The following is a 23,984-nucleotide window of genomic DNA, read 5'->3' on the forward strand; positions in this document are numbered from 1 at the left end:
TCCTCTGTCCTAAGTTCTTGAGCCCTGGAGTAGGAAAAGTATGAAGCAATTTACAATAAATCTGAAATAACACTACTTTATATGGGAGAAATATTGTAATATTCTTTTAACGACTGTTAAGACCCCTACCCATTGTAGGGGTCTTAACCCTAATTTGGGGACCTCTCTATGCCACCAGGGTTCCCCAGAATCAGAACAGTTCTATAAAATTACATACGTGATAAGAATTTTGCAGAAATCTGAAATAAGCACCACAGAATCGTACATGCCAGTGTTGTGAGAACACTTCATGGGAGTAACTGTTTGAATCTGTCTGTTGGACTCACCTTGGGTCCATCAGTTCCGGGAGTTCCAGGCAGACCTCTGGGTCCCTGAAGACCCTGAGGACCAGCAGCTCCTCTCTCTCCGGGGAAACCACGCTCACCCTGAACAGGGACACAATCGACAATCAGCGGGCGGGTCCGACAATCAGCCGACCAAAGACATGAAAAAATCGAATCAAAGACAGTTGACTTACTCTGGGTCCAGTAGCACCGGCACCTCCAGCCTCTCCAGGAACTCCCTGAAATGACAAACAAGGAAGAGAAGTTAAAGATTAGATGTGTAGGATCAGAATAGGAACAACATCCAGTTAACAGATTAATAGAAAAATACTAATGCTGTAAAGTACATATCACATTGTCTGATTCTTTGAGGATCTCTTCTTATCAAGCAAATGACTGAAAAATACTTTCTATTTCCACTGCGATGTGATGATGACGTTAAAAGTTAGATTTCACTAAGAAAGGGCACCCACCTGGTCTCCGGGCTTGCCTCCCTCTCCAGGGGGGCCTGGAGGTCCAGGCAGACCCTGTGAACAGGAGAGAAACAAAAAAACATGTTGAAAAAACAGATGAAACAGAAATGAGAAAAACACCAAACATAAATCAGCACAATACTGTATTAAGAGTCTTAAGAGAATATTTATACTGCAAGAAATTCACAACAGTAATAATTATATAACAATAACAATATTTTTAAATCCGGTTAGAGACAAACTGAGCGACTGATGTATTAATTTGTAATTCTTTACTACTGCACTTACAGACACAGGTGGAAAAACAGACATAAATAAACTTATACAAGCTGAAGGTTTGAGGTGAACAGACTCACCTGGAAGCCGGAGGGTCCGGGCTGTCCTTGCTCTCCTCTCTCTCCAGCGGGGCCCTACGCAGATAATCCATAAATAATCATAAATCACAATTCAACTTCTCTTCATTTCCTTTAGGATATTTTTGGGCACTATGGCCATAGGACAGAATCTGGGTGTAAAAGGGGGGAGGGAGAGAGCGGGGGGAAGACGTGCAGCAAAGGGGGCTCAAGCCTGTGTAACTGAGAGCTCCCCTTGTTGTGCAGGTGACCCCCCCCATGTACAGACTTCCAACTTCTAACATGAACTAAATATCAACAGTTTCATCTCAATTCGATCGTTAATATGGTGGAAACAACTATACAGCTCTAACAACAGTATACATCATTGGAATAATGTTGTTTTATATATAGAGGTTTTCTCAGGTCAGTGATGCCATCATACAAACTCCAGAGATTAGAGTCATGGACGTTTTTTTTAACCCAGACAGTTCTATCAACGAGACAGTCTGGGACATGGGGGATACTGAAGGTTGCTTCTAAGTGCAGGGCCAGAAAAGGGGAGAGATAATATCAGTTTTGAAGCTATATGGAGTGGGATGGGGGGGGGTACGTACAGCGGGGCCGGGGGGTCCAGAAGCGCCAGTTTCTCCATCTTTGCCAGGCAGACCCTGAAGAGAGGAATCAAAAGGGAGGGTGGAGGGAGGAGGAGGGGAAGGGTTGGATAGATAGACACTTATTAGGCCAAAGGTGACAATATCAACTGGACAGACATCTGATAGCTTTAATTGAGCTTTTCAACATGCTTCTCACGTGGGAGCTGAACTAAAGATTTAACAGCAGATCAATGGTAGCTACAGAATAATAAAAAAAACGTGTATTTGAACAAAAAGATTAAATTTGTTTAATCATTTGATAAACATGAGCATTTAATCTAAACACAGGTTTATTGTGTTTATTTATTAGTTGTCAGGTATCCAAATAGTGTTTTCTACCTACACTCACAGACCACGAGATCATAGGTTGACGGGAAATTATATAAATGATTCTTTGTATTTTGAAGTTAAAGCAGAAAAGTTGAAGTAACTTACTCTCAGACCTCCAGCTCCAGCCAGTCCCTTCTCTCCAGACTTGCCAGCCTCACCCTGATCACAACAGAAACAGGAAACACAGGTTAGTAAGGAGGTCACTGCTGATTCACTTGATCCACAATGAGCATAAAGTTGTTCAGCAGCACTCCAGGTCCTATCTAGAAGGTCTACTGGTCCACATCCAATACATTAAAACAATAGATCCTGTTTCCTATGCAGGCATCTTTAGTTTTGCAAACAAACACTTACAGACGCTCCCTTGGGCCCGGGGAATCCCATGACACCAGGCTGTCCGCGGGCTCCCTGTGGGCCAGGGGGTCCAGGACGTCCATCCTCACCAGAACCTCCCTAGTCGAGAAAAGTTCCATTTAGTTCCACAGCATGTTTGCAAATCAAAACTTAAGCCCCATGTAAAAATAAAATTTCCCTCCCATGCTCCGAAATAAATAAAACCCCAGAGGGGTGAACTTGGAAATGCCAGGAGGCAAACAATTAACAGATCAAATAAATGTAGTAATCAGTGTGTCCACATACTGTCCCTGGAGCAGTGAGTCCAGAAATTTAACAACTGCTTAATCTGCCGGTGAACAGTAATATTTAAAAAAAACACACAGTCCCTGAACAGAAAACGTGACTTATGTTTAAATAAAGGACATTATAGTCATACAGCCCATATAAAATATGAAATATTAGAGCAGCACATACACAAACATGCACTGTCTGATACAGTGGTAACAAAAGATTCACATTTCCTGTAAAGTGGAGCCAATTCATTAAAGATAAACCAGTTTATGGAGGATTTACTGAAGAGTTTTGGTGTAAACACTTCACTTAAAGAAGTTCCACAAACAGGTTTAAAACAGGGCTGAAGGTGATGCAAATTAACTTAATGTGGAAGTTGATTTAAAATAAGCTGCAGTGTGTCAGACTTCCGTCTCTAAGAACCTGGACACTTGAGCTTATTAGAAACACAAACACCAGCGGGGACGAGGCAGGAGGATAAATAGATCAAATCTCCCACAATTAAATTTGATGAAACCACTTCTGAGTCATTCCGTGATGAGACAATTTTATACAATCTCTCCCTGGTTGTTTTCCGCATGTGATGCTGGAAATAAAACCTCTTAATGCTCACATGCTGTGTGATCGTTTTCGTTGATTCACAAACACAAAACAATGACATCATTGTTGCCACGTCTTTGAAATAGTTCACTTACGGAAGGTCCGACTTTGCCTTGAGGACCAGCATCACCAGGTCGCCCAGTCAGGCCCTGTCAGAGAAACACAATTGAGATCCAGGTGAGTCATCATCAGGCGTCTCCACACAGACACGTGCAGAAGACAAGAAGATGGGAACATATGGCATTGTGGGAAATTAAATTTGCACGTGTGATTGGCCCGGTGAGCGAGAAGCAACAGCTCAACACCTACTGATGGAAGTGACTAAGAGCGGAAATGTGAATGAGAGAGACCACTGATGTTAATGTGCTCCGCTCACAATAGGTACTTGTTTCATTCTTGCTCTGTGGTGATGAAGCACGAACCATGTGCGTCAGTGTTGGGGAATAGAATCACAAAGTCTGTGCAGTGAAAACCACGTATGTCAGAGATCTGTCAGAGATCTGTCAGATACATAAACTGAAGGATGAAGGGGATCTCCACTGATTTGACACATATTATATTATACATCTGTTTATTCCTCATAAGAGACACACTCGCTCTGGACGTCAGCTTAGTTTAGACCCTTAGTTTTAGTTTAGAGTTAGAGAGGGTTAGGAACCTCCACCTATTTTACACATCAAACCATATGTTCAAAGGACTTGGGGAGTTCTGTAAAGACTTTGAAATCTGATGAATAGCCTCGAGTGGTGTCCTTTACACCAGCGTCGACTGGGTCCGACTACAGATTTGGAAATGAAAGAGAATCTGGGTGTGTGGATCAAGAAGGAAGTGACCTTACCAGACCTCTGGTGCTCACTGCTTATCTCTGCTGGAGAGCAGCCGCTCAAGGCTACGTTCACCGCTAACACACCTGAATCCCTGACCAAACTGTGGCCGCTCGCGCTGCATTGTGGGTAATGTAGGCACCAGGTTTTGACGAGGAGGAAGAACGTGTGGAATAAGAATAGACAATAAAATCTCTGGTTCTGTTGCATGAATTATAATAAATGCTGGTGTTTCAGGGCAAATGGGAACTTGAAGAATTAGATACTTTAACAAACAGGTAGAGTTTAATTGGTTTTAAAATGTTATTTTGCAGTTTATCTCTGCTAACCTCCAACATATATGGAAGTGGAATATTTATTATATTTCTCTATATATTTATATAATATTTTTCTGAGAGCATGCATTACTGGAGTTTTTGGAGAAAATGGTTTTCACAGGACAGTCACAGTGGACTGACCCAGATCTACGGCTGGATGATAAATTGTTGAATATTACCATTTAACATATCATTACAGTGTGCAAGCATTTTAAGAATGACATTGTACATCCTGTACCAATATTCACACTTGTGAAAAGTATTATTTGTGTTTGGTTTAAATCACTTTCCTGCAGATCCCCGACATCCAGACCTGTGTGTGTGGGTAAAGGATGAAACTTACTCTGGCACCGGGCAGACCAGACTCTCCAGGACGGCCGGGGTCACCATTAGCACCCTTGGGACCACTGGCACCAGCAGGTCCGCGCTCACCAGGGGCTCCCTGTGTTAGGAGAACGAGTTTAAAAACAGGAATTGGTCACTCAGTCAATCAGTAAGGAGGTGACACTTCAATTCTCAAAGCCCAGAGGAAATGAGTTTTCCTCCATTGACCTAGTGGAGGTGGGGAGATTAAATTTTGACAGACTCATTTTGGTGTAAATGAAATTGTGCAGCTGGAAAGATAATGAACTGCTGGATGTGGTGATAGGGGGACATGTAGGTCACTGGTGCGTGATGGGTTTATAAGCTATGCTGCCATCTTGAGGCCACACGGTGGAGTTGCATGTCCGCCACAACCACAAACTCAAATTCTGCAAAAACATCTCTTATCTTTTTATGGTTGGATTTGAATGTTGAATTTAACATGAAAAGAAATTGAATTTGTGAGGTCTCAACAACATTATGATTACATGATTAATAGATGAAATGTTGTCAATGCAACAAAAAGCTAATAAAAAAATTCTATATGGTATTTGTAAGTTTCACAGATTGACCCGTGTAACGACTGACACATCAGCTGCATCCCTTTTCTAGACCCAGATCTTTATCCTCTAAATGCATCTGTGTTTATTTTCTCTTTTAGATCAGTTTTCTGTTTGGAAAATTAAATAGTAAAACAAAACAACTGTCTCAGGAACCAGTAAAACTGTGACTCACCTTGGGACCAGCAAGACCATCTTGACCGGGGAAACCACGGTTACCAGGGGATCCCTACACAGAAAACGTGAAACCAGAGTCAGGCTTATGATTACATCAAGTTTTATTTTATTTAAATTAATTTGGATTGAAATGATCCATATAGAGAGTACATGGAAAAGTTATCACTTCCATTTTTTTCTCAAAATGTGCAACATACACACCTATATAATGATTCAACAACTACAAAACTACTTTGTCGACATGATGTGTGTATATTAATAGATAAAGTTGACCTGTAACATGAAGTGAGAATGGACAAGAAGAAACTGGAGAATTATCTGGTTTAAATCTGAAGTTACTCACTCTCTCTCCAGGAGGTCCAAGTGGTCCAGCAGCACCGGGCTCTCCTCTGGGTCCCCTCTTACCCTCTTCTCCCAGTGGGCCATGTGCTCCCTGAGGACCTGAGGGTCCCTGGAAAACACATCCGTAACACACTGAGTTAAAACAGGGACATCATGTGTCGTTGAAAGTAGCTGAAAAATCATCAGGGTTCATAGTTCTTCTCAGATAGAGTCAGAACTGCCGAACTCAAATTGACTTGATCTTGTTGCTGATTGATATCTGTGCTTATTATTTGGATAAATACAGAGTTTACATACTGCATCAGTGAATATGGTAATGGAGAATGGATGAACAATCAGGGAATGAATTCAGGGAGAATTAAATGAAAAACAAAACAAAACTCACGAGTTCTCCTTTTGGTCCAGCCTCTCCCTTGAAACCTGGAATACCTGGGTCCCCCTAAACAACACCAGACACAAAAGAGAAAGGGAGAATGAGGGAGAGAGCTGTACAGCACATTGTTTTTATTTTTTAATTGTCATTTAAATGTTTCGGATTTGTTTTTTTTTAGCTCACTAAATGATTCAGTGAGAACTTACAGATGTTCCTTTGGGCCCGAGAGGTCCAGTTGCTCCCTGAGGCCCCGGAGGTCCACGAGGTCCTGGGAAACCAGGAGCACCAGCGATACCAGGAGCTCCCTACAGAGAGAGAGAGAGGGGGACAGATAGAAAGGAAGTCTGTCAGATGATTGGACACGTAACCATCCATCTAACTGGATGTACATTTAGACATCAATAAGTGATGGATGATATAGATATAAATTCTGCACTAAACAAGCCCCTGTGACAATGGCTCCAATTGTGATGTTTGCTATGTTGTCTCATGTATTTAAGATGCAATAGAAAGCTCAGTGTAAATTTGTTGTGTTGATACAATGACAGGGTCTTTGGTTTTCAAAGCCTAGTTCCTGCAGGGCTGTACAATCTGTGGACTACGGGCCTTATTTTAAATGCACACGTACCAGACATATAGATCATGTGCACTAAAGCAGTACAGAAATGGATTGTGAGTCTATTCTACTGCACAACAGCTAAATGGGAAAATATCACTTACAGCTGATCCTTTAGATCCAGGGATACCATCAGTACCAGGGTTTCCCTGTAAAGAGACAAAGACAAAGTCAATTAACACACTGCAATAACAGATCCAGACTCAGTAAGTGTTCTACGACTGATTGGTCTTATCAACAGTATTGAAAATATAGGTATATTAAGTAGGTATATTAAAAAAATGTTGTAAAATGATTCTCCTTTTAAATAAATGTTTAGAGCATCACTTACAGACGCGCCAGAAGGTCCAGATGATCCAGGGGTACCTGACTCTCCACGAGGACCCTGAGCACCCTCAGGTCCACGAGCACCAGTAGGACCAGCTTCTCCCTGGTCAGCAGCACAGAGGAGAATAAAGAAGATGATAAATGTATTAATATGCTGTCAAAGATCTTTAGAAGTGTAAAAACATATATTGTCAATCAGCTAAATAAGCAGAGAAATCCAACAGGAAACTGTGAGAGGCCACAAACGTCTCGTACACACTTACACAAGGACCAGGCCAGAAGATTGGATTCAACCAGAAGATGAACTGAATTTACATGCTGTCAGTTTTTGTGTATTAGAATGAGGCTTGTTTGAGACATAAACACAACACAACCTTAAAAATCGACCCTAACATTCCTCTATATTTCTGACCATGAGCCTCGTTCAGAAAAAGTAAAAAGCTCAATCTTTTGGTTGTGTAGTTAACTAAAGGTTCATTTGCCAAAACACCTTTATCGTACTTTCTCTTCTAAAATAAGAAACATATATATTTGTAAACAGATACACCTTTGTGACACTAGTCTACATTTGTTTTCGTGTGTAATGGGCTCATTGTTGCCCCTTGTGGTCGTTGTGGAACTACATGTACAGGTAAGCTTTTTGCTTTCAGAGAATTTATTTTTCATTTGATGTTCATATTTTCCTCTGTTGTGAGAGATAGCTTATTCAGCTAGCTTCTATTTAATAACTTTGAGGCTGTTGTCTACCTACAATGATAGTATTTGGTATACACTCTCCTATACTGTCTGTTCACATAGTGATAAAATATGCTTGATTATTGTTAGAAGTGCTGTTGGCCATGTATGTTTTGTTTTGTTTCTGTTGTTTTAAGGATTGTAACATGACATGTGTTGCATACAGCTCATTTATTCTCATAATTACTTTCCTGTAATAGTGACTCAATATAAAACTCTAAAATGAGAAGTCACAAAGTCACAGGGCTTCATAATCAGCAAAAACATCAGCTCAAATGAATCTGTTTATGTGACGACTTGCTTTATTTATACTAAAATATGCTGATCTGTGTTTTATTACCAAACTGAAGCTTGTGTCTGTTGCCATCTGCTGCATTTAAGATAAAATGAGTTGTAAGTGAACAATTATCTGCTTTTTCTCAACCTGCTGATGGACATCAGGACGAAAACTGGGTTTAGCTCCATCTCAGTTTATTGAGTTAAACTGATGAGGTCAGTGCCCGGACACCGAATATAAACTCTGTATATACTGAACATTATTCACATACTATGTTGATTGGTTGAAAAAAAGCAGTTAATTATTTCCTTACTGTCTGGATTCATTTGTGAAACAGAAAGCTACACTTAAAGTTGACGATTTACAAAATGGCAGCGTTTAAATGAAGAAAATACTCAGTTTGCAGTCTGTTCCTTGTCTCTCCGAGGTTTGTTATATAAAACCAAGTGCATAATGTTTTTGACATATTGTGATTCAGTATAAAAAACGACTTACGCCTCAGAGAAACTCAAGTCCACACTTTGCTTCCCTGCCAGCGATGTGACCACACTGACGGTATGCAGCCTTGTGCTGGTGAATGGAATTCCTTTGCTACTGCTGCAGCCTTGTATAAACCCGGCCTCCTCCTCACCAGTATGACATAATAGAGTTTGTAATTGTTTACAAAGACGGTGATGCAGTAGACTGATGTGTTCTTCTTACTGAGCCCACACACAATGAGTCAAGGCCAATATTCTGCTGGCTCTGACACGGAGGTGAAACTGGGACAAAAGGAGGAAAATCAGTTTTCTTTTATAAAGTTATGGGAAAAAATTCTCAGTAGTTTAGAGGCAGTGGCTTTGAGGTTGCAAAATAAAACTTTAAAGTTAAATACGCAGTGTGAGATGGGTTTATATTGTCCCTTTTAGATTTTCTTATATAAGCGGTTTATGCAAAGGTTCAAATACCTGTGATGTTACTTACTTTATACTTTATTTTTTTAACGTGAATGTCGGGCCTCTTTAAAAGTGCAGGGCATTTCTCATAAGGTCCATAAAACCGACTAAACTGAAGGTAGAGCACATTAACATAATATGAGATTCTTAATGTTTCTCACCGTGGGTCCCACAAACACACACATTCTCTAGAGGCAGACCGACTCTCCTGCAGACACATATTAAATTGCACTGTGTGTGTTCATGGATGTAACCTAACCGAAGACAAAACCACAAGTACACACATATTCACACTGTGAGCCTAGTTTGCCTTGATTATTTCCCGGGAAACTCCTGGACTTTAAAAGAAATCCTCCGCCTGCAATTCCTGAAAGATTTCCCAAACTACGGAGGGGCTCTGAGAAGAAAGCGAAACCTCAGCATGGGCCCTCGATCACAGATCTGAGTCTGTCTGCCATGCAGGAGGCATAAATCAAATGCAAAGCAGAGAAGGAAAAGAAGAAAGAGACAGCATGAGGGAGCGAGTGAGGGAGAATAACACTCTAAACCCCCTCCTTCCTAATTTTCCACACAGATGGAGGCTTAAAGCACTTTTCAATGCAGCACAGCCTTCTCTGATTTCACCAAAGCATTTCAAATCCTCCCTGAGCTGCATGCTGCCATTTTCAGAGATATACACTTTTTGATTTGATTTACAAAGTCTTATTCGAACTGCACAGAGATCACAAAGCTCTGTTTTATACACACAGCTTTATTTTTATTGAGGAAAAATCCCGAAAAATTTAGTAACTGCAAGTTCACTTATTTAGGTTTGATCTCTCACAGAAAGAAAAAGGGGGACGCACACAGAGACAACACTGACTTACTCTCTCAAACACAACAGCGGTGAAGAGAGAGAGGAAACGGTGACAACAGACAACCTACCTTTGAACCAGGAGAACCAGGGAAGCCAGGAGCTCCAGAAGGACCGACAGGGCCCTGCAGAGAGGAAAAGACAGGTTGTCAGCTCAGCTATTAATCAATGAGACTTCCAGCTGCAGGGAGATACGATCACACTGCACAGGAGTGAATGTGGAGAAGTGAAAAAATGGGTTTCATGGTGTTTTTATACTTTATACAATAATAAATCTCAAACTAAAGGTTGAGAATGAATTAAACGAGACTCACTGGAGGACCAGCAGGGCCGGGCAAGCCATCATTTCCACGAGCTCCCTGGACAAAGAAAGCAAAGTATCGTCAGCATATAACAGAAAAACTGTCACACAAACAAATAGACAAATGAGACATAAAAAGTTTCACACACGCTTTTAAAATGATCAAAGCTTTACATTGAAGTTAACTCCTGTTTGGCACAACCTCTCACTTGTACTCTAATAGAATACTTACTGTCTATGTAGTAGAAACTAAACTAAAACATGGAAGTATAATCTTTTGTGAACCAGATATTAATGTATTGTCCAATAAGAGTTTTTAAGAGACTCACAGCCACTCCACTGGGTCCAGGACGACCTCTCTCGCCGGGCAAACCACGAGGTCCCTATGCAGTCAAGAGAGAGGAAAATCTTAACAATCACATTGATCATCTTTTCCGCTGTGATGTTCGGTTGTTGTGACGTCCAGGAATACACACCATAGGTCCAGGGGCGCCATTCTCTCCGGAAGCTCCAGACTCACCCTACAGACAGGACAGATTGAGCTGTTAGTGTGGCAAGTCAAACTGAAAACGTCTATTGAACCCCATCACTTGATGCCTTGGCAAAACTTTCTGGGGGATATATTAAACCACTTGCTACCTGAGATGTTGTTCGTGCACAGAAATAAAATCCTACCTTAGAGCCGACAGCTCCGGTCTCTCCCTTTGAACCATCAAGACCTGAATAACCCTGAAAGATAACACGGAGAAACAGTGCAGAGTCAGGAAACCGACATTAAGAGCACAAAACGACAAGCAGCCATTCTCCATCTGCAGACAACAAACACTCACCCTGTGGCCCTTGATGCCGGGCAGGCCGGGAGTTCCTGGGAATCCACGAGCTCCCTGCAGAGAGATGATGCACCAGATCAATATACTGAACAGTGGAGGGGGAACAAGATGGAGCTGTCGTATGAAATAATGCTGCTGCCAGGACTTCATCCAGCGTACGGATGCACACGATATATTTGTAAATATTTTTTAAATGTTCAGATTCTTGGCTTGAGAGGATGAATGATTTTATCTAAACTAAATCGAACCATCATTAAAGTCACTTTCATATTCTGAGTACCTAAAATATAGATGCAGCAGTCAGTCATGTAGATAGAAATTTATTGTATAGTCAATAAAAATCTATTCCATCCATCCATAATCTATGCTACCATTTAAACAATATAAAGTAAAATACAAAAACACAACTGGAGTATAAAAGTCTAGTTAAATATTGTGTAGTTCTCCCAAATAGTTCTATCTATTGACAAACAATCATCTTCAGTGGGTTAGATAAATCATTACAAGTAAATACCAGGCTGGTTGAAGTTTATCAAGTGAGATCTCCCACCAGTAAAATGCCCAGAATTTAAAAAACACTGACTGGACAGCCGGAGGAATCTCACCTGAGGTCCAGAAGGTCCACGCTCGCCTGATTTACCAGATTTTCCAGCTTCACCCTGAAACAAAAAAAACATCATGAAATTAAGAAAACATGTCAAACTTCATGTTAATAGCACTTTTAAAGATGTATTACACTGTAGAGTTAGTTAATTGTAGATGTTGAGAGTGAGCGCTCCTAGTGGACAAGACGGGGTATGTCATGTCTGCTGCCATCATGTGGCTAAAAGAAGGAATTACATTTTGAAGTCTTGAAATATTGGCAGGTGGATAAAATCTGTGATAAAGTTTTGGACAGATTAAAAAAATGGTATCAAATATCAGAATATATACCATTTTAGTTAATTATTTTACATAATACAAAGTGCAGGCTGGCCGATAATAGCTTCTCAGAGTATAAAGACAAATTAAAAAAGATCCACACAAACACACGTCAAGGACATGATTTGTACTTTATAACAAATAAATGAAAATCTAAATATAGATTTTTTTATGTGAATATTAGTTTATTTCAGACCAAATTTAAAGCACATCCAGTAGAGAGGTTGACACTTTCTTTCAGAATACACCCAGAATAGTTAACACTGAGGACCCCAGTTTAACAAGCAGCCTCGTCAGAGTAACTGCTTTTATAAATGTGTATTTATTGTTTTATGAAGGTGTGAGAAACTTACATCATCTCCAGGTTTTCCAGAAGGTCCAGTGGGGCCACGGGGGCCCATGGAGCCCTATATTAGTGAAGAGAAAACAACCCAAGGTGAGACACAGTTACTGGGTACAACCAACAGGGGGCAACATTTTGGAATTTGGGTCACACGCTAACTCAAAGCTTGTGGTGAAGACTCCTGCTCTCAATTAACAATTTGATCAATCATAAAAGACCCACTTCAACATGGAGCCTGCTGAGATAAGCTGCCATTAACAATGTGTTTACAGAGACACAAATCAAAAACAGTTGTTAATCAGATCATATTATCTCGCTGATCTTTGCAGTCTAATCAATGTAAGTATCTATTTGTATACAAGCACATACGAGGATTTACATTCCTAAACAATAATAATTACGATTCTACCAAAGAGACGGAACAAATAACAAATATCCTTTTTATAAAGTTCAGCTGTTTTCAATCTTTCTCTCTTTCTGCCAGTTTCTCCATTAGGTTATGAACTTAATGTGTTATGACATTATCATTGGTCCTATTACAGTTTTTCCTTCTAAATAACTTCTCTCTCTCTCTCTCTCTCTCTCTCTCTCTCGTTCTCTCTCTCTCGTTCTCGTTCTCTCTCTCTCTCTCTCTCTCTCTCTCGTTCTCTCTCTCGTTCTCTCTCTCTCTCTCTCTCTCTGTATTACTGTGTCTTGACTAATGAAGTGAATCTACAGACAAAATACAAAAAAAAAAACTTTCAATCCTTGTTGGAAACACTGACCTGCAATAATATAAGTTATTTTTATTTTAGCAGTATCAATGTATCAATGACATATTGTTGGTCATTTTTACTCTTAATGGACTCGGGCTAAAAAATTTTCCCTGCGCTTTACAAACACTGAGCTGACACCGTGACCCTTCCCCGACTGTCAAGTTCTTTTCTGGAGAGAAGCTTGATTTTAATCACGCTTAATGATGGACCGGCACATATTCTAACAGAGAGGGCACCTCAGCTTATCTGAACTCCACAGGGGCAGATTAACACAGCAGTGGGGAGACCCTGTGTTTTCTACCTGCTGAGGGAACGGGAAGCAAAGGAGGGGACAGTCTGGAGTTTGGAAAACAACTGGAGGGGTTTAAGAAAGGGTAAAGTGGGTGCAGCGAGGAAAGAGACGAAATACAACACAAAATGTTTGCAAATGCTTGTAAATAAAGTGAGTGGTCTGCAGTGAAAGGTTAGAAAGTGTTAATGGAAGTGAAGTGAAGCTACAAAGGAGAAGCTGTGGATGAAGTTTCAGAATGAGGTAGTAAAACTGAGCAGGATGAGGTTGAACTGACTTCAGTTGCACCTCACTGGTGTTTTAGTTCTTTTACGATACTGTATGAAGATATAAGATTTACTTTATATCGTCTGTTGAAGTCATTTCAAACTCATGTTATTGTGGACGATGAAATCCTTTCAAAAAAAGTCAGACATGAGTCAACGAAGGTGTATGAAAAAGGAAAAGAAGAAGAAAAGGCTTATATAAGGCTGGAGGAAGGGGGGGGGGGGACATCTGAGGAGTTTATGAAAAAGGCAAATAGAGCAAGGATTTATAAGACAGCATGTAAAGTGGAGGGGAGGACGAATCGTTCTCTGTGGGACACTCACAGATTGACCGGGCTCTCCAGCCTCTCCTGGGTTACCCTGGAAACCTTGTGGGCCCTGAGATGAAGAAAAAAAAAAGCAGAGAGTTTGATAAGTGAAGAACTTCTTTAATATAAACAGTGGCAAAGACAAGGCTCAAAAACAGGTAATCAACATCTAATTAATCCTGACCTACTTTAATAATGGAATAACTGTAGTTTAAGTATAAATTCTCTCATTTAAGCTTCTAAAATGTGAAACTTTGATAATAAACATATCTTGACATATTCAAAATAATTTGAATTTGAATCTAAATATATCTAAGTCTTAGTTTGAGGCACCGTTGTTACTACAGATTTGGATGTTTCTAAATCTTTGTCATTTGTATGGCTGAAAAAGTTTCCTTATTCATCTTGAGATATTTTTCGATAAACTCAGTCTAGTTTAGACTCAAATATTTCAAAACATCGTGAGAAATGCTCATTACAACATCCAAAAATCTGCAGCTCAAATGTTTTGTCTGACCAAAAAACCCAAACCCAATAGTTTTCAGTTTAGGAGCCAGTTCTCACTCCAAAGAATGTGAAGCATTTCTTTTCATTACTTTACCTTAAAAAAATGACTGAAACAATCAATTGATCAACAAACTAGCTGCTTTTTGCTTTTCTGATTAATCAGTTAAACTCATTATTTTGTGTTCTGGTCAGATGTCACTTTCAATTTAATTCCACATCTTAATTTACAGTTAAAAAACAAGGCTTGTAATACAGAGCACATCTATATATTCAGGTATATCCTCTTCATATACACCTTTAACGAGTAAATCTACATGAAAAATCATTACAAAGTTACTTTGTATTTGTTTTTTTGTCTTGATTACAAACTGCAGATTTGTAAACAGACACTTCTTCTTTACAAATGCCAGATAATCTGTTTGAATGTGATCTGAGCAGCCGCACGTGTAAGAAGAAACTGAGAGGGCTCAGGGTGATTAAACCATCAACCATCGAGTTGAGGCAAGTCGGCTGGCATCGCCTACAACCTAATAGCTTCGCTCTGGAAGCTGGAGCTCGGCTGCGGGCAGGAACAGAAAATATGCGAGGAGATCGGGAGCTGAAGGGTTAAACCTGGTAGGCTCTACGTGAAAGCCTGACAGGTGTTCCACAGTACATCTGGGTTGTGGCATATAGGAAAATACCCCACAGGCTTATTCTTTGTGTGCCACCTTCCTCCGTAAAACACTAGAACCTGAGCCGTGTGTTCAGATCTATCCCTGACAGAGCGTGATCTTCTCTCTGCTGGGCATTCCGGAGTCATTACTGTTATTTATATGTGAATAAATAATAAATCCTCACACGCAGAGGAAGTAGACAAGGTGCCATCGAGCACGTAACAATTATAATGTTTAGTTTTCAGCATCCTGTCGCACAGGATGTCGTCTGCAGGTGTGTCTGGCTCGTGTGTTGTCTGGGGAGTAGAGGAGGTACTTACAGGTGATCCACTGGGGCCAGGTGGTCCTCTGGGTCCCATGGGGCCCTGAGGGGAAGACAAGAGACACGACATCAGGCTAACGACATGTTATCACATCCTTTTATCACTGTTAAAACCACACAAAGGCATAAAACAGACTGGTGCACAATTATTTTATACATTTAGCAATTCTGTTTTGAGTTTTGTCCACATGAACTCTGTGAGGAAAACGTTTCACCTGCTTTGCCCTCAAGCTAAACAAAACTCATCATCTCGTCCTGTCAAATCCATAAATCGTTTCAAATTCCTCAGCAGCATTCACTCTTCATCCCTCTCTCTGTTCATCCCTTCTTCTTCTTCTTCTTCTGCTCTTTTCCCACGTGCCGTGTGTTTCTACAGTTCAAAGGTCATCAGCAGTAGCTTGAACGCCACATGACTTCTTACACTTTGACAAGGGATGGGAAAACAGCATCAGCACTGAACTGTCTGGGTTCAGAGAGTTGTGAGATGTCATCACAACAGGACGAGGTGAGATTTTCTGAAAGTAAATGTTCCTCTGGCTGAACCCTAATCGCCTCAGCCAGTGCTTCCGGCTGGAGTCACATGCCTGAGTCATTTCTGCTTCAACTTCATGCATCGGTGCTCAACAAGAGAAAAATCACATTCTGTGGAGGTGATGAGCCAAATCTTAATTGCTTTTCTCTCTCAAACACTCACACACACACACAAGTATATAAATTAGCTGCAAGAGGAATAATGAGGCTTCACAATAAAGTTTGACAAGATTCCAAGTTCTTCAGTAATACACTTGATTGGTTGTGGCAGCTTTGCTCCTGGATCAAATACATATTTCTCTCAGTGGGCTCTCCTGTGTAAACCTTCATTTCAGCTTCATGGTTATGATTTAAAAAAAATAATTAAGTCAGGGATGGCAGCCAAAGAAAATGTCCCCGCCCGGCACAGTGGTCCTCAGAAGGGCAATGAAAGTCACCTTTCAGTGGGAGTGGGAAGCCTTCACCAAGGTCGGTAGGAGCCTATCAATGGGGCTCTATACCTCCAAGATCTGAGAATGTGTGTTTTAGGGACGTGTGTGTGTGTGTGTGTGTGTGTGTGTGTGTGTGTGTGTGTGTGTGTGTGTGTGTGTGTATTCATTTCAGTGAGAGCGTTGTTTGAGGGTTTGGGATGTAGGTGCATGGATATACTTTGGGGTCCAGCCTGTGTGAGTGGGATGTGTGCTTGACTTGTGATTTAACATCAGTGCAGTCAGTCCCTCCCCCGATAAGCTCCCAAATTAAAAATGAGCTGGCTTCAAAAGGTCCCAGTTCTGTGGAGTGCTCTCAGACATGTGAAGGGACAGTCAGTCAGGAGGAGTGATGCCAAACACACACACACACACACACACACACACACACACACACACACACACACACACACACACACACACACTGCTGCCAGCTGTGGCGGATCTGATCGGCGGTGTCTCAAACCTCCGCAGGACTGAGAGGCTGCCAAGCTTCTCTGTGGCTCTCTAGACCAAAATAGCATCCAGTGTGCTCCTTACTCCATCACAGGCACGCTGCCATGCTAACTGACGGCAGCGGTGGTGGGTTTTCATTGGCTTCGAGTATAATCACCATCAATGGCTGTTTCCTCAATTTATAAAATGAGCGCTCTGTACTCCACGTGAAGCGTCAATTTTCCTTCGGGATGCAGGAATGTGTCGTTTCTTTTCTCCCCGACACTTGGATGGTTTTAAATCCTACATGGGTACTTTCTCTCCTGATGAGGAACGATGCTGATGATGTGTCCATCTCGCAGTTTAACACATTTAATAAAAGTGTGATGCTTCTCTTGTGCATGTGAGGAAGTTGATTGTGCTCCTCCGCAAAGGCCAAAGTGCAGAATCAGCCATTAAAAAAAAACTTTGGAGGTAGCCGGGATTCAGTATTTCACTCCCGACACTTAAAGCAGAGATGCAGATGTTGGCTGAGGCAGAATTCTTCTTCTAAACACTTTGCTCCTGATCAAACTGTTGCGTCCTAGCAGATTCATTAGCAGTGAAACAAATGACCATGGGAGTAGCAGCAGGTCTCGGCTCATCATCGCTCGCTCACCATCGGTCCTTGCATCACACCCATCTGTGCGCCGCCGGACTTCTCGTCAAAGCCACCGGCCATCTGAGCTGCAAAGTTCTGAAAGAGGCAGAGGACAGAGAGCGTAAGAGTTTGTCGAATCAATCACACGTTATTTGTAAAGCACTTTCCATATAAACCAAAGAGCTTTACAGAATAAAAGCATTAGAAACTATAAAATCAGTAAGAACGAACCCCCCCACCCATCCACCCACCTCCATCCACACACAGAACAAGACAACATCAACAGGAAGTGAGGAAACACTATCGTAAATCTCATACATTTGGAATTAGGAAACACCTAAAGCAGGTAAAACAAGATAAACTGATGAAGATGGAATAATAAAATACTTAAAGGTGATGTGTATATATCTAATGTATTATATTCATCATTAAGTCTAAGTGGAATCAAGCTTTTAAAGTTATCAGCTAACCTGCTTTGCCCTGAAGTCATTTTTATCTTATGGGAAATAATGAAAAGAAAATGTTGACAAATATTCTATTGTGAAAAATCTGAGGTTTGGCTGTTTCAGAGTCCGTGATGTAAACTTTTAAATGTGCATCTTGTGTTGTGAAATGTTTTTGTTGCAGAGTTTGAACGATGCTGTGTCATTTTGTCAGGAGAGGATCAGCTTTTTAACAGATGATCAGAGTTCTTCACGCGGGTCCTGACGCAGACGGCGGCGAGACGGAGAGGCATGAGAACAGTTTTCATCTCTCTCTCCTTCACAAAGACTCTCCTTGTGTCCTTGCCCCCACCCCCAACCAGAAAAGCTCCTTCCCTTCCCCTCCTCGAGTCTATCATAATACCTCCTGCCCGTCCACCTCCCTCTCCCCGCAGCCCACCTCCTCCCTTCTTTTCTCCTGCAAAGAATCGGAGGCATTCGATCTATTCTCTCTCTCTCTCTGCATCCACTCGCTGTTGTCTTTCTGCCTCCTCCCATTTTGACTGTGATTCCCCACGTCTTTTGTGCTCTTAAATTCTTCCCTGATTTTCTCTGCTTATTCCACGCCATTCAAAGTGAGCCCACACTTGGCTCCTGCAACAGTGTTCGACCTGTCAGCTCCTACGTCTGCAGTGAATGCAAGTCCACCGCCCCTGCTTGTCACGGGACACTTACTCCTCCAAGGCCAGGGGGTCCGTTCGGTCCTGCGGGTCCAGGGGGGCCGGGGTTTCCGGGGGTGCCAGGCTCACCATCTCTGCCACGGGGACCATGGTTTCCCTGGAACAGTTAAAAAAGAGAACGGGAGTTAATGTAAAATCAACCACAGGCAACCACTGCAACTGAGGGTCGTTTACTAATGAATCTCCATCATTTGACTAATAATTTGATCCTTTAAATGTGGGAAAAGTTGCAATCACAATTTCCACAAGCTTATGTTGACATATTCAAATGTTTAGTTTGTCCAACCAGCTTTCAAAAACTTTAAATCATTTAACTTCTTAAAAAAGCAAATGGAGAAAAGAAGCAAATGTCAACATTTGAGAAGTTGGATTCTGAGAAATGTCAAATACGCTGCTCTCACTTTTGGCAGTGTCCTCTTTGATAACAAAATGCATACATGTGAAAAAATCATCCCCTTTTGTTCTGATCACATTGTTTATGACTGCAAATCTCACCTTGGCCAATCCCCTTGGCCATCACCATTTAGCAATAATTCATTTTGCCAATATTTCAACTTAGAAGTCCTTTTGAATAAATCATTACACAGTTGTTGGCAGACGACACACAGCTGGACAACGTTTCTCTGCAGATACTGTTGACAGGAGCTTAATGCTCAGTTGAACCTTCTCCAACGTGACTACACCTGAGCAGCTGGTAGCAAACACAGCTCCATCAGAAGTGAAGTTTGCTTTTATGAACGGACACACACTGGACATTTAAAGATAAAATAAACTTCACAAGTAGGCTCAACTTTTTTCCCCCAAACACAATTGCATAATTCTTCCCCTCAGAGGCTGTTGTGAATGCTGATGATTTATCAGCCCGAACGAGACTACCTGGCATACCTCTGTGCATGTAGTGACAAACTACCCTGCAAGGGGAACCTGAACAAAGAATGTGCTGAACACCTAGAAGACTATTCAACCTCTGCTCGCCAAAAAATTAAATCCGCCCTGTGCTCAACTCTCCAAAAAACAAGACGACTACAAGGAATAAACTGGATCACTTAGTGTGATGATCAAAGCCTGGCGAACGCGACGACGCTGATTTCGGAGTGTGAGGCCTCGGAGAGCAGCAGATTTTTACGTTATGAGACTCCGACAGTCCCACATCTGTTAAACAACCCAGACCACACCGCCTAATGGAAACGACACATGACCAGTCAGACCCAAGCAGCTCGCTGAAAGGCTACCATTCTGCAAAGCTGCATACTATAGCAGGTATACCCCACCCCCCCCCCCCCCCCCCCTCTGCCGCCAAAGACCTAAAGCTCTCACATTCAATAGGGCGTACTGTGCCTCTTAAAGGAGCGGAGTGTGCGTGTAGAGTTCAAGGGTCTGGGGCGAATAGTAAGACGAAGAGTTTTCACACTGACCTTGTCTCCCTTGTCTCCTCTTGATCCGCGGTCTCCTTGTTCTCCTGGTGGGCCCTGGGTAAACGGGAGACAGTGAAGCAGTCTGAGTGACTTCAGGCGTTACCTCAGCACAGGAGAGTTGAGGAAACAGCTGCAGCCTGTGAACTCTGCTACTGTTGAGGTCGGATACGTTTTCTATTTCCTGTCGCTGCAACTGGTTATTAAATTTAACACTTATACGGAGGCTGTGAATGCAGACTCTTTCTAGGACAAAACAATCTTCTCATACAGCAGCTCTGGAAAGGGAAAAATGTACAAATCCAGAAATAGGTGCATACCATAGGGCCAGATGGTCCTCTCGGTCCTACAACCTGCAGGTAGAGAAAAGAAAAAAGAGAATTAGTATTGAATTCTACCATCACTGTTTAATGTGACATATGAAGGAATGCTGCAGAGCTAAAACTGAACACAACCACTACAATGTACATTTTCCAGATGCTTTTGCACACGTGAGATTTCCTCGCAGTCGAGGGGGGAAACATTATCTCGCTCCCATCAGAGCAGACTTGCTAATTGCCGATCTCTTCGGGCAAAGCATTATGAGGAACGTGCAATAAACAATGGCTTCTTATTTCCTGCCGTGAAGTTGTATTCCCTCAGATGGGTAAAGCATTTCCAGGTGCAGCACAGAGTTTTCTCTCTCTCTCTCTCTCTCGGCTCTGACAAACTGTATGGAGGATTGTATGGAGGCCGTTGCTCGGTCCTCCTCCTGCTGCGTGGGCAAACAGAGCTGCCTTCTCTCCTCACATTTCTTCTCTCTTTCTCAGACACAATCCTTAAATTCTTCTGTTATTTCCTCAGACTGAGGGATGGTATCTAGTTCAGTAGTTTGGAAAATCTATAACACACATCCACAGCCTGGGATAATGTGGGAGAATATAACTGAGTACATTTATTCAAGTGTTTCACTTAAGTTTTTCCAATTAATGCTACTTCTACTCCGGTGGAGAGTGTATTTTATGGGGAAATAAACTTTCTATTGCATATAGTCACTCCCAGTGGACATTTTACATTTTGTGCATTTAAACTGTACACGTTTTCCATATGAGGTTGAAAGGGATCTCTTCGATAAAACCAGTTTATCGAGTATCTTCAAATGAAAAGAGTTGTAGTTTGCAGTAGTGTGATGTCAACTTACATCGGTAATATCTCCGGGTTCGCCTTTCTGCCCCTGTTATTGAAAAGATGAAGCGTAAAAACAGAAATTAGCATTAGAGCTACAGTTTCTAAAAGCTTCTGATGGCAAATGCTGCTATTTTATCAGGAAACTGCAGCAAAATATTGCTGAAAATACGTAAATAAGTAGGATGACAGAGAGTATCATGAGACACATTCATGCGGCACAGAGTGTGGGGCAGGATGTGACTGTTATCCTTCTGGCAAAAGCTTTTTCACATCAAAGTATCGTCCAAATCCATAAACTACAGGGACACTCAGCACTGATGTGAGCCTGGGACAGATACAACTTTAACTGCAGGTGCTGGGGAGCTTCAGGTCGCACACACACACACACACACACACACACACACACACACACACACACACACACACACACACACACACACGCACACACAAATATGGTCTCACCTTAGCTCCAGGGGTTCCTGTCACGTGGTCAGGATGGGTAGAGGGGGAAAACAGATCATGGTTAGCAACTGGCTGACACAGAAACAATCCATCAAGGGTGCACAATGTTTTCCACAGGCCCATTAGGATCCATACAGGCTGATAACCTAAATTAAATGACTCTGAAGACCACCACCAACACTCCTGGAGCCCAAAGAGCCCATCTGGATTGAGAAAGTGTTGAATCACCATCTTTTAAGAGATCAAAGCAGAGGCAAAGCAGAGAGAAGGGTAGGAAGAAGAGGTACGGAAGTAGCCTGTGTTATATATACTGTATATATTTTCATCACAGTATTAAATATAGGCCCAAGCTGGGTTTTATTTGTCATATATTTAAAGCATTTTAATAAGCGAAGGGAAATAATAAGCACTAAGCAAGTATCAATATTAAAAAATCCCTTTTTAGTCTGGGCTGTATATCACTGAAATGATATAAAATTAGTTTTTGGTGTAACTTCCAATATGATGAAGTCCTGATTCCATAACAATAAACTTCTCAAATATCAAATCTTGTCCAAATGTAAATGGCCATAAAAGACATAGCTTCATAAAATTGTATAGAATTTCATTTTTTTTAAGTAACTAAGATTCTGGATTTAATGACAGTTTAATTGACCTGATAAAAGGTGAGTCAGACACATTTCAGTCATTACCAGCCCTGTTTGTAGGTGGTTAATAACTTAAAATGATGCTCTCAATGTTACAAAGTACTACTAAGCACTGAACTTTGCCTTGAATGTAGGATAAGCAGTTTATAAAGCATTTTGATCAATAAGCATGCATTGCAAACAGTGACACTTCTGGTTCCTTCCATGCTCCTCATCCAAATTCATTTCCAGAGCTGACCAACGAGGTCCCTGTTCATCAGGAGGCCAGTGGCAGTTTTAAAATGTGGCCAGAGACTCCTTGAAAAAGCCTCAGTAGTCGTTTCTTGCCGTCTGATCTGTGGAAGTCCACAGAGAGGATATAGTGTAGAAATGTGAGGCCGTGTCTGCTTGACTGAGGTATTTCCTTAATGACTCCCATATGTCTTCATGATACTCTGGGAAGGACAGTGTATTCAAACAAGATGGGGCCAAGGTGAGCCAGCTATACTGAAGAAAAGTGAGGATGAGGTAGCATTTCACTGAAGTACTGTCAGAAGTGTCACTGCTGTCGTTCATTTCTTGTCATTTGTTTGCTTTGGGGACAGGAAACAGGATCAAATCAAAGGGCGACATGCAGTCCAGGCCTGATGAATCGACCTTTGATTGATACCAAAACTGTCCTTTTTCTCCCCCAAAGTAAACAACATGACGTGGCACAGTAATTTATTTATGAGAGGTGTGAGATAAATAAATTACAACCGATGGGCGTGGACGTTTCAGCTGCGCAGATGGGGCAACACTCTCCGAATGGGATCTCGGGTTTGGAGCAGTCTTTTAGCTCCTCGCAGACAATTTCGTCGCACAGGACGGTTCCGGTGTCGCACACACAGATGCGACACGGCTCTGGTTTCCATACGTCCTTGTCATTATAGTTCTGTCCGTCTTGTAGACAGCTAATAGGGTCCTCCTCTGTGTGTGAGATTACAGTGAGGCACACAGGCAGGTGGACGATGGGAGGAAAAAAAAGGATTAGGCATCAGGTGTGAACAGAAATCACTGCGATGTGTAACAACACAAGTTTGACTGTAAGTTATAAATGGGAAGCAAACCATGCAAAACACATATGCAGTACAATAACAGGAATATATTATTTCTATATCTCATACACATAACGCACAAATACAGTATGGATCTTCATGCAATCATCCTGTGCCACTGCGTTTTACCCAAGTACGTTTCTCTGCAAGTAACATTCCACCTGTAGTGAAAGGTGCATATTATTATTTTCATTTTTTATTCTATTTTATTCTTTCATGTGCTTTCTTGTTTAGTTCATTGCATCTGCCGCTGTAAAAAGACAATTATCTTATCTTATCTTACTTTATCTTAACTTATCTTATCTTATTCAAATTTATCTTATCTTAACTTATCTTATCCAAATTTATGTTATCTTATTTCCAAACAAAACATCCTAATTGATTCTTATGAACTAATGTCGGCTACAGACCCATGTCTGGTTGAGATTGATTGTCTTATTTATTAGG

General features: G+C 41.4%; 1 protein-coding gene across 2 annotated transcripts in view; it reads right to left on the reverse strand.

The window, feature by feature from the left end:
• Positions 1-23,984, reverse strand: part of col2a1b (collagen, type II, alpha 1b) — a 41,210-nt gene that overhangs the window by 14,076 nt on the left and 3,150 nt on the right. The window contains exons 2-33 of one of the 2 annotated variants that reach the window (XM_034584661.1): positions 23,200-23,409; positions 21,815-21,831; positions 21,366-21,398; positions 20,506-20,538; positions 20,189-20,242; positions 18,769-18,870; positions 17,630-17,707; positions 15,537-15,581; positions 14,070-14,123; positions 12,446-12,499; positions 11,777-11,830; positions 11,172-11,225; positions 11,017-11,070; positions 10,818-10,862; positions 10,671-10,724; positions 10,355-10,399; positions 10,112-10,165; positions 7,245-7,343; positions 7,018-7,062; positions 6,504-6,602; positions 6,310-6,363; positions 5,926-6,033; positions 5,581-5,634; positions 4,826-4,924; positions 3,437-3,490; positions 2,469-2,567; positions 2,220-2,273; positions 1,746-1,799; positions 1,153-1,206; positions 797-850; positions 518-562; positions 327-425 (exon numbers count right to left, since the gene is read on the reverse strand). In XM_034584661.1, the coding sequence (XP_034440552.1) occupies positions 327-425; positions 518-562; positions 797-850; positions 1,153-1,206; positions 1,746-1,799; positions 2,220-2,273; positions 2,469-2,567; positions 3,437-3,490; positions 4,826-4,924; positions 5,581-5,634; positions 5,926-6,033; positions 6,310-6,363; positions 6,504-6,602; positions 7,018-7,062; positions 7,245-7,343; positions 10,112-10,165; positions 10,355-10,399; positions 10,671-10,724; positions 10,818-10,862; positions 11,017-11,070; positions 11,172-11,225; positions 11,777-11,830; positions 12,446-12,499; positions 14,070-14,123; positions 15,537-15,581; positions 17,630-17,707; positions 18,769-18,870; positions 20,189-20,242; positions 20,506-20,538; positions 21,366-21,398; positions 21,815-21,831; positions 23,200-23,409 (2,111 nt within the window). The remainder of the gene's footprint in view (positions 1-326; positions 426-517; positions 563-796; positions 851-1,152; positions 1,207-1,745; positions 1,800-2,219; positions 2,274-2,468; positions 2,568-3,436; positions 3,491-4,825; positions 4,925-5,580; positions 5,635-5,925; positions 6,034-6,309; positions 6,364-6,503; positions 6,603-7,017; positions 7,063-7,244; positions 7,344-10,111; positions 10,166-10,354; positions 10,400-10,670; positions 10,725-10,817; positions 10,863-11,016; positions 11,071-11,171; positions 11,226-11,776; positions 11,831-12,445; positions 12,500-14,069; positions 14,124-15,536; positions 15,582-17,629; positions 17,708-18,768; positions 18,871-20,188; positions 20,243-20,505; positions 20,539-21,365; positions 21,399-21,814; positions 21,832-23,199; positions 23,410-23,984) is intronic. The other variant, XM_034584662.1, reaches the window with a different exon arrangement.

This window comes from Hippoglossus hippoglossus, chromosome 5, assembly GCF_009819705.1.
Source record: "Hippoglossus hippoglossus isolate fHipHip1 chromosome 5, fHipHip1.pri, whole genome shotgun sequence".
Lineage (NCBI taxonomy): Eukaryota > Metazoa > Chordata > Actinopteri > Pleuronectiformes > Pleuronectidae > Hippoglossus > Hippoglossus hippoglossus.